The sequence below is a fragment of the Monodon monoceros genome, unplaced genomic scaffold (genome assembly GCF_005190385.1).
Source record: "Monodon monoceros isolate NGI ecotype Baffin Bay Population unplaced genomic scaffold, NGI_Narwhal_1 Super_Scaffold_21, whole genome shotgun sequence".
Classification (NCBI taxonomy): domain Eukaryota; kingdom Metazoa; phylum Chordata; class Mammalia; order Artiodactyla; family Monodontidae; genus Monodon; species Monodon monoceros.
Window position 1 is genome coordinate 23585008 of NW_021703778.1, and position 14435 is coordinate 23599442.

A 14435-nucleotide genomic window follows, 5' to 3' on the forward strand; every position below is an offset into this window, starting at 1 on the left:
AAAAAAAAAAAAAAAAAAAAAAAAAAAAGGCATAAAATAGAAGGATAAGAGATGCTACAGGAAGTAGAAGACAGGCATAACCTTAAGTACTTGCAAAAATGGCTCACCAAACAAAACTGAGTCAGTGAGCAAGGACTCCATGGGCCTTGCTGTCCTCTTAGGACAGCGCCATGGTTTTACCTGCTCTTAGAAAACTGGGTGCTGCCTTTCCCGGGTATCTAATATTTGGGTACAAATTAGTATGCTGCAGACTTGATAATTACAAAAATATTATTCACTGTTGAAGATTACAGATCTTTTCAAACTGCCAGAGATTAGTGTGGTTAACACAGAGCTGATGGTCTGTGATTAGATTGCTCTTAGGCTATGAATTTTTAACGTTTTCCAGTGTATGGGGAGGGGGGCTGATGACAAGTTTATGGGTTTGAGAATTAAAATTAAATTTTGTAAACGCATTACAGACGTGTTTCCAGTTAAGCTGTGGGTGATTTACATCCGAAAAAGACAATTGCTGGCTTTGTTTACCTGCGCTTTCAATAGAACTTGGATGAGACAGGGCCCCCAAGGATAAAGTGCTTACTTTTTCATGCTTGTGTCTCTCTTTCTCTTTCTCCCTCTTCTCTCTCTCTCGCTTCTCCTTCTCCCTCTCCTTCTCCTTCTTCTCCTTCTCCTTCTCTCTCTCTTTCTTTTTCTTCTTCTCCTTTTTGTCCTTTTTCCTTTCCTTCTCCTTGGGCTTCTCTTTCTCTTCGAACAGCTTCTCGGGAAGCATGGGTGTCAAGGAGGGCAGCATGGCCGGGATCCTCACGGCCGCCGCGGGGCTGAACAGGGGCAGCGCCATGTCCTTGGGGGGCAGGACCAGGGGGACTGGGGCAGCCTTCAGCTTCTCTTCTCGGCCTTTCTCTTTCGTTTTCTCTTTGTCCCGCTTCTCTTTATCCTTTTTGCCCTTTTCTCTATCTTTCTTCTTGTCTTTGTGCTTCTCCTTTTCCCTTCTCACCATTCCATCTTTCAGTCTTGCTTTTGGATCCACATCTTCAAACTCTTTTATCTTCAACTTGTAGGGATCTGCCTCTTCGTCTTTGAGAAAGTCCTTCCAGGGATACTTGGCTTCCTTGCTGGTCTCCTTCCCTTTCTCCTTCTCTTTGCTTCTCTCCTTGCTTTTGTCCCTGTCCCTCTCCTTATCTCTCTGCTTCTCTTTCTTTTTCATCTTCGTCTTCATTTCCTTTTTCAGCTTCTTTTTGACGTCCGTGGAGGCCGGCGCTTTGGGTTTCTCCTCGTATACCTTGTGCAGTGGCTCAGGGGTGGGAGGAGAGACTGAAGGGGAGGAGATGTAAGGGAAGCTGGGGGGCACGCTGGGAGGGGTCCCCATCTTGGCTTTCCGGACCACCTCGTCGATGGATGCGTCCATTGTCCAGGAATTGTCAGAACTTGAAGCTCCGCCTGAAAGAGGGAGAGGGGTGGACCCGGACTTGGGGAAGTTGCTGGAGGAAGTGGTAGCTTTTGGGGTAGCACATTCTGAACCTGAAATCCTCTTAGGGCTGGTAAAAATGTCTCCTTCTGACTCGGACCCAGAAGAAAACTCGAAAGGGTCTGGCTCCCGTTCGGCACAAGCCCGCGCAATCACAGCATCAATAGAGTCGTCGATGGTCTTATCAGTCACGACGGCCTTTTTCGGCTGATTCTCATGGTTCAGTTTCCCAGCATCGGGGGCTGTTTGTATTTGTTTCACCTGAATGGTCTCTTTACTAATTTTTTCACTTATTGTAGCTGAAAGAGTCCTGTTAGGGGTGTCGGGTCTGATGGGTACTTGGGGAATGTGAGTGATGACCTTGGGACTCTTGGGGCTTTTGGGGCTCTTCGAACGTCCAGGAGACTTCTTTTCTTTGGATATGGTTTTTGGAGACCGAATAGGACTTCCGACCATTGCTGGTGATGGAGTCATTTTGGGTGATTTAGTCTTCTGCCCTGGAGAACTGGTTTTAGTCTTTGTTTTAGGTGTAAACGACCTTGCTTCCAACGGTTTTGCAGTTGGCAGCTGTGATTTTGCCACTGGAGCTAACATTGGTGGCTCTGGTGACGGAGGAGCTAGGTCCGCGCTGTCCTGGACATGGACGGGGGACAGCATTGGTGGGATCTTCTGGGGGTTTATTGAGCTGAGTGGCTCTCGAGCCTCCAGTAACACCACGTCCAGGGCGTCCCCTTTAGTGCTTAGCAGGCGTGGCCGCTTCATCGTGGGCATTTCTTCAGCTTCCGGACTGTCCAGCGGTCTCTTACCCAAGAAGTTCTCATCATTGATAATTTCCTCCTCTTCCAGTTCATCATCTTCTTCCAAGGGAACCTGCATGGCTTCTGCTGATGTGCCCCCATCGGTGGGCACCTGCTCTTCTTCTTCTTCTGGTGAAGGAAGAAAAATGAAGTATTAGAATATACATATATATAAAACCTAAGAAATGAAAACAATGCTTCAAACATGATTTCTAAGAAAGAAAGGAAATTATTGACAGTTGTTAGAGAGTAAAGTGGTAAGTTTTCTAGAACCTTCCAAACTTGCATGCTGTCGTGCTTTGAAGAGTGGCAACCAGTGACAGGAGATATACAAACCGTTTTCCTTTCTAGTGGTGTGGCTCTAAATGCAGGATCTGGAGTTTGCTAAGGATTTCCTGTTTGCCCTCTGCTTCCTTAATTAATTCTTTTCCTAACTTGACTAAATACTGCCTTTCTGTTTTCTGCCTCCTCTTACGTACACGTATACACACACACACACACACACACACACACACACCTACCTCTAAAAACCAAGAGATGGGGGACTTCCCCAGTGGTCTAGTGGTATAGAATCCACCTTCCAATGCAGGGGATGCGGGTTCGATCCCTGGTCAGGGAACTAAGATACCACACGCCGCACAGCAACTAAGCCCACGCGCCACTATTACTGAGCTCGCACGTCTCAATGAGAGAGCCTGCATGCCGCAAACTACAGAGCCCATGCGCGCTGGAGCTCACACGTCTCAACTAGAGAGAGAAAACCCTCACGCCACAACCAGAGAGATGCCCGGGTGCTGCAACAAGAGACCACACACCGTAATGAAAGATCCTGCATGCCTCAACGAAGATCCCATGTGCCGCAAGACTTGATGACGCAGCCAAAAAAAATAAGGAAAATAAATAAATAAAAGAAATATTTAAAAAAAATCAAGAGATGGGTTATTATATGACTACTTTCCTCAGAAATGACAGAAAAGAATACTTTTTAAAAGAACCTTCATAGCATATTTTAATTCTTGGAGTTTGGAAAATGTAAATCTCCAACCTGGACACAATTCATACGCTATTTATGTCTTCTATTCTGCCGGCTTGAGGACAGCCACTTTGAGAAGCAGTGTGGTGACATGAAGGAAACATTGGCTTGGTGTTTCAGCAGGCGTTCAGGCATCACAAAGCAACAGGCCTAAGGCAATCTCTTAACCTCCTTGAGGCTGTCTTCTGACCTCTCAAAAGGGGCTAACGTTACTTGTCCTACCCACTTGACTGAGCTGCTGTGGGGTCAGATTATTTCTCTCCACACATATTAACTAAGCATCTACCATACGTAATGCACAATGGTAAAGGCTGAAAGAGCTACAGAATAAGTCAGAAATAAACCACGACCTGAAAGAGCTTACAGTTCAGCAGGAGTCGCCGTGTAAGTGTCTAGCACATAGAAAGTGATTAGTACCGTAAGAGAGATAAAGTGCCACAGCAGTTCAAAGGAGAAACAGAATACCTCAATGTCAAAGATCTGGGACACACTTGACTACTCAGGTAGCATTTTGGATATTTGGAGATTGATAATGGTGAAGTACAGGATGTAGGAACAGATGACACAGAGATGGAGGGGTGCACATAGGAAGTTGTATAAGAACCAGGGAATAATTTGTCTGGAAGGTAGGGTGCAAGATGGGAAATAGGAGAAAGTAAGTTTAGCAAGCTTACATCCAGATCCTAGAAGTTTTGAATTCCAGAAAAACAAACATGATCTTTATTCTAGTGGTAGTTTAGACCTTGTAAAGATTTTTAGACAAGGGAGAAAAATGACTGTAGTGTATGTTAGCAAAATTACTCTGGCAGGAACATATATGATGGATGGGAGGTAATGGATACTAATGGAGAGGTGACAGGTTAGGGGTTATGAAATGATGTAGGGAAGTGACAAGAAAGGTCTGAACTAGAAGAGCGGTAACGCGTAAGAGGTAGATGATATTCTGAAGAGAGAATGAACAGAATCTGATAAGTGATTAGGTATAAGAGTGGAGGAAGGATTCAAACAGGTTTAAGGCTTTCAGCCCTGGTGAGTGAGAAATGCAGTCATTCATACAAACAGGAAGTAAAGAAATAGAGAAGGAAGATGATTATGAATTAGCTCAATCCTTGAGATACACTATTCAGAAAACAGGACAGGGTGTTAGAGAAATCTTTGCTGCGCTCAATGAAATCACAATAATGGATAATGTCAGCAAGGGAGCAATCAGGGTAGTCAGGTTTAGATATTCGAAGGATAAAGAGAAAAGGAGGCACTAGAGAAATCAGGAGAGGTCAAAGAGATCAAGGGGGGTAACAGTTTTCAAGGGGAGGACTCAGGAACAAAGTCAAACGCTTATGAGGGCAGCGAGAACAAAGGCTCACAGCGGAAGTCCCTCCAAGGGCAACACTAAGGGGGGAAGACGTAATGTTCGTGAAAGCGCTTTGTAAACTACAGAGAACAAGACAAACTGGAGACACAATTATTGCTACCATTACTCGAGAATAATACTGTCATCCATCCAATCACCCAAGTGAGAAACATCACGCCATGCTGCTATTGCACTTTCCCCTCTTTCTCCAGATCAGAATTGTGAACTGTTTTCTATTCTGTTTCCTTTCATGTGTTTTCCCCATCACTACTGTTAGCTCAACTCAGCACTGGGTTTCTACACATCGTGTTTAAGACTGTACTACTTTGCCAGTGAGTAATTCTATCAAATTGGAACTGGCAAGATGACTACCACATAGGCGTTTGAACTGCAGGATGTGTGTCACACTGGGCTATGGAAAACGGGACTGTTTTTCCAGCAAATACTTTAGAAAACAGACTGGTTCATTTAGAATTTGGAGCTCAAGTACCTCAGAAAAATATTTTAAAAATTAATGGTTGTTGCTTACATTTAAGTGAGAAAAATTTAACATAAAACTTAATTCAAAGCGGTCTCCACAAGCTAGGAGGGATTACTCCAATTCTGTTATTTTATTTTTATGGTTTCTTTTTTTTGTTTGTTTATTTCAAGTCCCTGCTGTGAACTTGTATGCCTCTGGAAGCTTTATGTGGTTTAGAGGAATATAAATGAATTATAAAAATAAACTATTACAAGAGCTGATTTTAGGAATACTTAAATATACAAATGTTTACTTTTAATTTACAATTTTTTTACGCTTAAAGATTTTATAAGAAAGCTTCAATTGCAGCATCAAAATTAATCAAAATGAAAAGGGAATTTTGCTGGAAGAGAAAGCCTTCAGCTTTAATAAGAACAGGTGTGAAATGTTTAAAGTGTGAAAATATTTACAACAATTTTCTGAATTAGAAATTATCTGGTACATTGCAGAGCATATTAAGTGATGTGCATGTAAGGCATAAAGCATAATAGTGAACGGATACCTGTAAAACAATTGTCGACTTCCGGAAGACAGCATTAGCATCATCACCACAACTCCCCTTGGTTCCTTTCTAATTCATCTTCTCCTCTCTCCACTCTCACCCCTATCCCCAGGTAACTACTGGTCTTTCTATATCTTTCCTTTCTTTGTTTCCTGTACAGTTTTACCACATTTGTATGTAGTGACTTGTTTTTGAACTGTATATATGTGGTATCATACTATAACGTTCTTCAGCTTTTTTGCCCCTAACATTATGTTTCTGAGCATCACCTATGTCCATTCAGGTAGCTGTAGTGCATTCATTTTCACGGTTGTAAAAATGTACCACACTTATTAACCCATTCTCCACAGTATTAAAGTTTTCCACTTGAGTGAATATATTTTATTTTTAAAATATTACAAAATGCAAACAAATGAATACAACTGATCTAGCTTATGCTTGCTCAAACACAGACTTAATTGGTGATTTTGCATAACGAGTGTCTGGCTTTCTATTACATGAGTCATTTTAATTCTGTGTTCTAAGAGTCTGGAGTAAGATAAATATGTGATGGCTACTGAATGGTTTATTCTTTACCGTCATCCAAACCCCCACCTGAAGGTTCATCTCAGTTTGATTACAGGTGAACAGCAATGAAGTATTCCTTGTGTGTATGTGTATAATGAGCATGATTCACCAAAAATCTGTAAAATATCCTAAAATGGTTTTTAGCATTTTCCTATACTTATCCATGAAAACAGTTTTACTATAAAATAGCATATAATTTGGTTAACAGAAGTTTAATATTACAAGATACTTGATCTTTTGACATGTTATTATATAAAGGTATAAAAAACAGTATAAAAATTTTTTTGAGGGGCTTCCCTGGTGGCGCAGTGGTTGAGAGCCTGCCTGCCGATGCAGGGGACGCGGGTTTGTGCCCCGGTCCGGGAGGATCCCGCGTGCCGCGGAGCGGCTGGGCCCGTGGGCCGTGGCCGCTGGGCCTGTGCGTCTGGAGCCTGTGCTCCGCGATGGCAGAGGCCACAACGGTGAGAGGCCCGCGTACCGCAAAAAAAAAAACAAAAAAAATTTTTTGAGTCACAAGCTCTTTCTAATTTAACACAAATATAGACACAAGAATAAAAGCTGTGCTCGAAGGTCAAAAGAGTGATGTTACGATATGAGGAGTATTTTAAAGATTTTTTTTTTTCCAGAAAACTAAGAACTTATTTTCTACTGTTTAAATGTTTATTTTTTTAAAAGATTTTCTTTTGATGTGTACCAATTTTAAAGTTTTTATTGAATTTGTTACAATATTGCTTCTGGTTTATGTTTTGGTTTTTTGGCCAGGAGGCATGTGGGATCCTTAGCTCCCCGACCAGGGACTGAACCTGCACCCCCTGCACTGGAAGGCGAAGTCTTAACCACTGGACCGCCAGGGAAGTCCCATGTCCATCTTTTTTTAAAACTTCACAAATACTGAGAGGAGTGGGGGGAGACAATACAAACTCCATTCCAATTTTCCTTCATTAATGACACAAATAAGTAATCCACACTCCCTATATTTCCCGGAGGAGTAATGAGCAAAACGCACGTCTTTACCAAACTTATCGAACAAAACCGAAACAAGGCAATATGGTCTGAACACACCAAAAGGATTTTTAGGGGTTAGTTCTAAGCTACTATAAATATTGACTTAGAATAAAATATCTTAAAAAAAATCTTTTTAACTAGAATAACAAATGCCTTTAAAGAAACACTATAATCTAAAAAGCTCATGGACATTAGGAAAAAAAGGAAATTGCAAAGGCATGAAAGCTTCTTATCTCATTAACTACACAGATTCATGATCTTAAGCAGAAAATATACTTGTGCTACTGAACTTTGTAGGGACAATAAAGTGCTATCTGTATATATTTCACCAAAAATTAAATGTATTTAAAACTAGATTTCCTGTAATGTTTTGGAAATACACATACAGAAATTAATTTCTAGCAACGATGACATGAACTTTCTTACTCTCTTTTTAGTTTATGCACACTGATGTTTTTATAACAGATATGAAAGGATTCATTTAAAATGCACATTTAAAAAAAAACATCTTTCTATACTAGGTATGTTTATTACAACCAGTTACTTTAAGTGACTCCATACTACTTACATTCATTCATTCACTCCTTACTCATCATTCAATCATGCGTTCACCTACCGAGTGCCTTGTGAACACCAGTGCAGGGAGTACCATGTTAGATCCTAGGAACATACAGTCAAATAAGACATGACTTCCTATCCTGAAGAATCAACTACATTTTGTGGCCATCCGTTCAAGTGCTGTGGCAAGGATCGGTACAAGGCATGTACGTAGCCACATCCAGGGATACGAGGACAGAAATCCCAAGGTCAACTAGAGAGGAAGTGGATGGAAACTATATCTGGGGTCCGTTACCAGAGCCACAGTTCGACCTAGCACAGCCCATTTACTCTCTCAGACCTAAGTTTTCCCATCTGCAAAATAGAAGTACTGGGGGGTGCGGGGGTGGGAAGAGATAAACTGGGAGATTGGGACTGACATATACACACTACTATACAGAAAATAAATAACTGATAAGAACCTGCTGTATAGCGCAGGGAACTCTACTCAATACTCTGTAATGGCCTATATGGGAAAAGAATCTAAAAAAAAAAAAATGAGTAGATATATGTATATGTATAACTGAATCACTTTGTTGTACACCTGAAACTAACACAACACTGTAAATCAACTATACTCCAATAAAAAATTTTAAAAATAAAAGTAAAAAAAAATACACACACACACAAGTATTGACATCTGACTTCTGCTTCGAAGAATTGAAGGTCTCTAATATTAGGGCCATCTCCACATGCAGGGGGATGATCTAAAGGGCAGGACAGAGTTCTTTCTGCCCCTAAATATCTCACTGACCACATGCTACAGTGCTTGGCATTCCGACCACTTGATTTATGTCTTGGATAAGGGCAGTATCTTTAAGATGTTGCTGCCAAAATATTTTTAAGACTGTAAAGCTGACACGTGAATGATTCTATCCTAATTTTTGAGGTAAGGAGACTCTGAGTAAATGGTACTTCAGTGAAGTAATTTGACGGAATGCTGAGGATGGAGAGGGTCTGGAACCCAGGGTGCTGCCAAGAGGGGGAGGCTCTGGTGGGCTGCTGCTGTTGGGGGGGCGTGTCTAGGGCAGTTGGAGGATGACAGGCAGACACTGGATGCCTGGGAAATGCAAGAAGAGCAGCAATATTAAAACAACCCATTCCATCATTTTATCTTAGGTCCAAATGAGGCCAAAAATTTTTTTCGAATCCCATCTACGTGCCCTCATAAAATATTTTAAAAATTGTCCTGTCTATAATGGGACTGAAATTAGACCCTTGAAACACAACTCAACATGTATAAGTGTGTAAGTATTTTCTAAACAAACCTGTTTACTTAAAAAAATGAAATGACTAGCAAAGACAAGACAATTAGGCAAGGACAATTCATACAGTACAACCAATCAATAACAATAAATTGATAGCAGGGTGAAGCTGATGTGTTATAAATACCTATATAAACACTGACCTGCAGAAAAGCACTATTTCACTAACATTCTGCACAATAAAAAACTAAAATGCTATATAAGCAAGCCGACCTGAAATGACACCTAGTATTATAAATGGCCTAATCTATATGTTAATACTGTTGTATCACATAACTGCAGCAACGCTAAGATAACAGTATGACTTTGGGGTTTCTATGGCTACATCCTGGGCTGGCGTGCCTGAAAGGGCTGGCTGCTGACACTACACAAGCATTCTGAGTGCTTCTTTTTGGTTATTTACGATATGATTTATGATAACAACAACATCTCCTATTTTCTCTCCTCCTCAGATACAATAAATTGCTATCGTTAATCACCCTTCTTAGTTCAACTATGATTACAATAGCATAATAGGGTCTGGCTATGGTAATATTGTGGATTTTTTAAAAGAAAGAAATACAAGGAGATCTCTTCAGACAATGTCAATATCTCTAATATTTTAATCATCTTCCTTTAAGTCCTTCAGAATAAACTCTATTACAACTAAGATTCCATAACCAGGATGTAAGTCCTTTGTGCAAATCAAATTCATGATCGAGCCCCACACATTCACAAATCACTACCACCATGATGTTCTTCAACTCACCACAGCAGTAAGACTGCACATAGGATACGGTTTCTTTTCCAAGACAAGACAATGACAGTTGTTTCTCTCTTGTATTGAGGAGACTAATCTTACTGCTGTTTTTTCCTCCCCAGAACTAGACAAACCAGGCAAATTAGCCATTCGTCTATCAGAAGGCTAAACAGTAGACAAAGAATAAAAACTTTGCCACCATGCAGACATGTGTGACCCGCCTTTGCCAATTACTGGCTGTGTGGTTGCTTAATCTTTCTGAACTTTACTTTCCTTTTATGTCCATTCGGGTTAACAGCTAGTACTAACTCTCTGGCTTTTGAGTAACAGTAAGAGGAATCCTTTTCCTCCCTGCATCAATGCCCTTTCCACCAGATCTCGGCAAGAGGTGGAGCCTACTTGATTTGAGTGGCCGGGTAACTTGCTTTGGCTGATGGGTCAGAGTTGGCAAATGCAACACAAGCACAGGATGGAAAACCACGTGCAGACTGGGGCTTGCCCTCCTGCTGCTCATGGGAGACTTGCAACCACCCCAGGGCCCGGGTTAGCCTCCTGGGTGATGAAAACTGTGTGGCTCAGAGCCCCAGCCAAACCGTCAGACATATGAGTGACGCCATCGATTACTAGCTGATGGCAAATGTCCAACCGAGCCCAGCCAGACCCAGCAAAAGGACTGCACCGCTGAGCCAACCCCAAATGCCAACTCCCAGCACTATGAGCCAGTAAACAGTTGCTGTTTTAAGCTACTAATCTTTGGGGTGGCTTGCTACACAGCAACATGTTAACCATGTGTTCACATGTACATGTACAGTGGATTCATGTTATTTGGGGGTGATTATGTTCTATAAAGGGGTTGCAAACAGTCAGTGAAAACCACTGCTCCCAAAGGAAATACAAGGTTAGGTTCCTATGAGGCTTTGGTCACAACATTTTCATCAGCAGATCAATAAAGAATTTTGTTTTATGTGTGTTTCTGTTTAAAGACATCTCATTTAATATATACTGTTGATTCATTCACAGTGAACTCACGGCCAACAGTACTGCACGGAGCTGCTCTATTCTTTCTATGAAGGCACATCAAGCCCTCTCGCACCTGGGAGCACCAGCCAGCGTCACGCTTGGGGGACACTTTAGATAGCAGAATCACCAAAAAAAGCAAAAAGTGCAAAAAGCATGGCAACAAATAGACTGAAAATACACCTGTCGACAGTCTGAGCTGAAATAAGAAGGCAGAGTGTCACTTTGTTTAGACTCAGCTAGAAATGTGCACAACTCAAATTTCCTGCCCCCCTGCGCCTGTCCGTGAATGACTGTGGAAGCACTGTGTGCACTGATCTGGGGGTTACAAGTACATTCTAGCCAGCAGGCGAAATCACAAATACACAATCAGTGCATAATGAGGGTCGGCTACATATAATTAAATGGACACAAACCCATCAACATCAAATATTTTTATGAACAACTGATTTAAAAGAAAAGATTTTTCTTGAAAAGTAATTCCAGTCCTCAGAAGGTATTTAATAAGAAGATGAAAAGTGCCTTATGAACTATAACATTGTGATTATACCTGGCAAGACATTTTCCCAAATCCAAACTGGGACGTATTTTAGTTTAAATTCAAAGAAGCAGCTATGTGCAGAACATTCTGCTCAAGCCACATGATCATTCTTTGACTTACTGGAACATACCCAGTTCCTTCCCTTCTCAGGGTCTTTATACCCACATATTCCACTCCTCTCCACTAGCAACACTCTTCCCTTAGTTACTTCCATGCTTGTCTCTCACCCTTTGAGTCTTAAGCTTAAGCACTTCTCAAAGAAGTATCCCCTGGTCATGCCTTACCTCCAAAATGAGTTACAGTTTGTAACTGCTTGATTGTTAGTGCATTTTTAAAATCTATTTCCCCAACTAAGCTTCACCATGTTTTCCCTTGGCTGCAAAGCAATCATCCATGGCTAATAATCAATATTTCCATCAGCAGCATTACTATTAGAAAAGTAAGAAAAACTATTTTACCATATTTTTTCTGAGTCTAAGTTGTCAAAATATGAAGAAGTGTGTATCTTGGAATTGCTATTTTTAGAATAGTCAGTAGCATCTTCTTGTCTCTATTGGATGAGACCCAGTAGTGATGGAGCAGTCACTGCCTGTCCATGGGTGAACCTGACCATCATTCCTGGTAGCATGACCGGACACCAGTGTTTCAGTCAACAAACAATTTAAAAACTTGAAGAAGAAATATTCTTCTTCAGTTCTATGCAGTTAAAAAGAAACATCTGTATGATAAGACTAATTGGCAGCATGCTTTTTTCCCCTAGTGGTACATAAAAGAATGGTGCTTCTTATGATTGATCATGTGTCTTTTTTTTTTTTTTGCGGTACGCGGGCCTCTCACTGTTGTGGCCTCTCCCGTTGCGGAGCACAGGCTCCGGACGCACAGGCTCAGTGGCCATGGCTCACGGGCCCAGCCGCTCCGTGGCATGTGGGATCCTCCCGGACCGGGGCACGAACCCGTGTTCCCTGCATTGGCAGGCGGACTCCCAACCACTGCGCCACCAGGGAAGCCCTGGTGTGTCTTAAGATCAGTGAAATATGATAGCCGTTCCAAATTATTATTAAATGTTTACTATGCTCCTTACTAAATAATACAGAGAAATTGTTTTAGTTATTAAAGTAACATTAAACTGGACACACCTGAAATTCAAGGGTCCGCGAAGACCCACGAGAACTTGCAAACTGCGACTCAAAGGGAATGGCTCAGGTAAGTGGTAGCTTGGCCGTCGCCCAGGGCTCTCCATTTTCCTCCTCTTCTTGTGCCCACTTACATAAGACCTCCCCGCCCCGTCAACTAGGTCGTGCATCAGTCCTTTCTATGAGACTAACTTGGCCCGTGACCTCTGCGCTGGGGGCAGTGTTTAGGAGCAAGCTCTATTCCAAGCCCCAGGTTATTACGAAGGCAGCGTTTCATTACAGCGTGAACAGCAATGGACTGGAAGACGACCCTGGTTCCACGTTCCTCTGTGACGATGAGCACAAGATTCTTTCTCTGAACACACACAAAATAATGTCAGCCCTACCTACTTCCCAGGGTTATCGTGCACAGTCAGCACGAGCTCAACGTGAAACCATTTTGAAAACTGTTCAGAAAGAAGTTGGTGTCAGAGGTGGTGGCAGCAGCCGAGACCCTCCACTGACACGGTCCTCCACCCAACCAGCAGCCCTGCCCACCCCAGCTGCCGAGCCAGTCCCCCAGAGGAGCTGCTCCAGCAGTGAGCTTCCCCCAACTACGCATGTATAATCCTAGAGATCTTAGCAAAATTTTCAAACGAAAGCTTGGTATAATTACACAATGGCTGTTATCAAAGCAAGATTAGAAAGAAGACTAAATTTCGGATGACTCTAGTTTGAAATGGTAAGAGAAACATTAGTTCAGTATCAAATGGTAAATTTAATAGGGGGAAAGAAATTCAGTATTTAAGTTCGGATTTTTACATGTCTATCCTTGCCTCACTCTATTAACTCCAAAGATCCTCGTATTTAGAAGACAGCCTGTAAAATCTGCTGCTGGCCTCTCAAACTTTGGTGACTCAAAATAAACAAAAAAACACCCTAAGAATCCATCCTCATACAAGCCACAAAACAAGCAATTCACAACGGCATAAAAATGACTAGAAAATGCTATGAAATTACAATCAACTCTTTCCTGGCGTGGATAGGGAGTAGGGGAGGAGCACAGAGGTTAACCAGTCTGTGAGTAACAGAAAGTTACCACACACATGAGATACGGATTAAAAAATTCTTAAAAATCAAAAGCAAAAGGTACTGATTTTTAACACTGAAATGACTTGGAACGTCATTTAAATTTTCTTTGGTAAAAGGCGTGTCAGGAAGTCCCAACGCCTCAGGGATGAATGTCATTACAATATTGCACTTGTGTGACTTTACAAAGAAATAGTTTTGACTAAGAAAAGGCTAAATATGACAGCTGTCTGTTCTATCAAGGCCACCGGTCGGATGAGGCTGGAACTGACTCTCTCCAACTCCAAATGCTAAACCAGAGCCTTCCTGCTCGAGGGCCTCCGATGGTGTCCTGTCCCATCACAATTAGAGTAAAATCCCAGCCTCGCTGTGGCCCATCAGGTCTTACACCATCTCCCCCTGCCCTCACTCACCACTCCTCTTCTCAAACCACATTGGTATTTCAGTGTTCCTCAAACTTGCCAAGCTGATTCCCTGGAACGTTCCTCCTCCAGGTCTTCTCTCTGCTTCTCTTCTCAGTTTACGCACATGTCCAGTGTCGCCTTGGCAGGGGGTCTGCTCTGGCCCCAGCCCCCGCGGCCTGCCTGTCCCCACACTCCACGCCCTGCTTTATCTCCACTGCACTCAGTCCTACCTAACATCGTTTTATTAATTTGCTCAGCTATTTTTTTGTCTCACTCACTAAAATGTAAGCTTTCTGAGGGCAGGAACTGTATCTTCTGGACTATATTCCCAGTGTCTAAAACAGCAGCTAACCCAGAGAAGGCCCTTAATGTTTGCTGAGCAACAGCTCTTAATGAGCACGCTATCCTGCCTGCGGTGGTGGCTGAGGCCA

General features: G+C 42.1%; 1 protein-coding gene across 2 annotated transcripts in view; it reads right to left on the reverse strand.

The window, feature by feature from the left end:
- TAF3 (TATA-box binding protein associated factor 3) overlaps window positions 1-14435 on the reverse strand; it is a 151335-nt gene that overhangs the window by 35673 nt on the left and 101227 nt on the right. For both annotated transcript variants that reach the window (XM_029237818.1, XM_029237819.1), the window contains one exon: window positions 581-2391. In XM_029237818.1, the coding sequence (XP_029093651.1) occupies window positions 581-2391 (1811 nt within the window). The remainder of the gene's footprint in view (window positions 1-580; window positions 2392-14435) is intronic.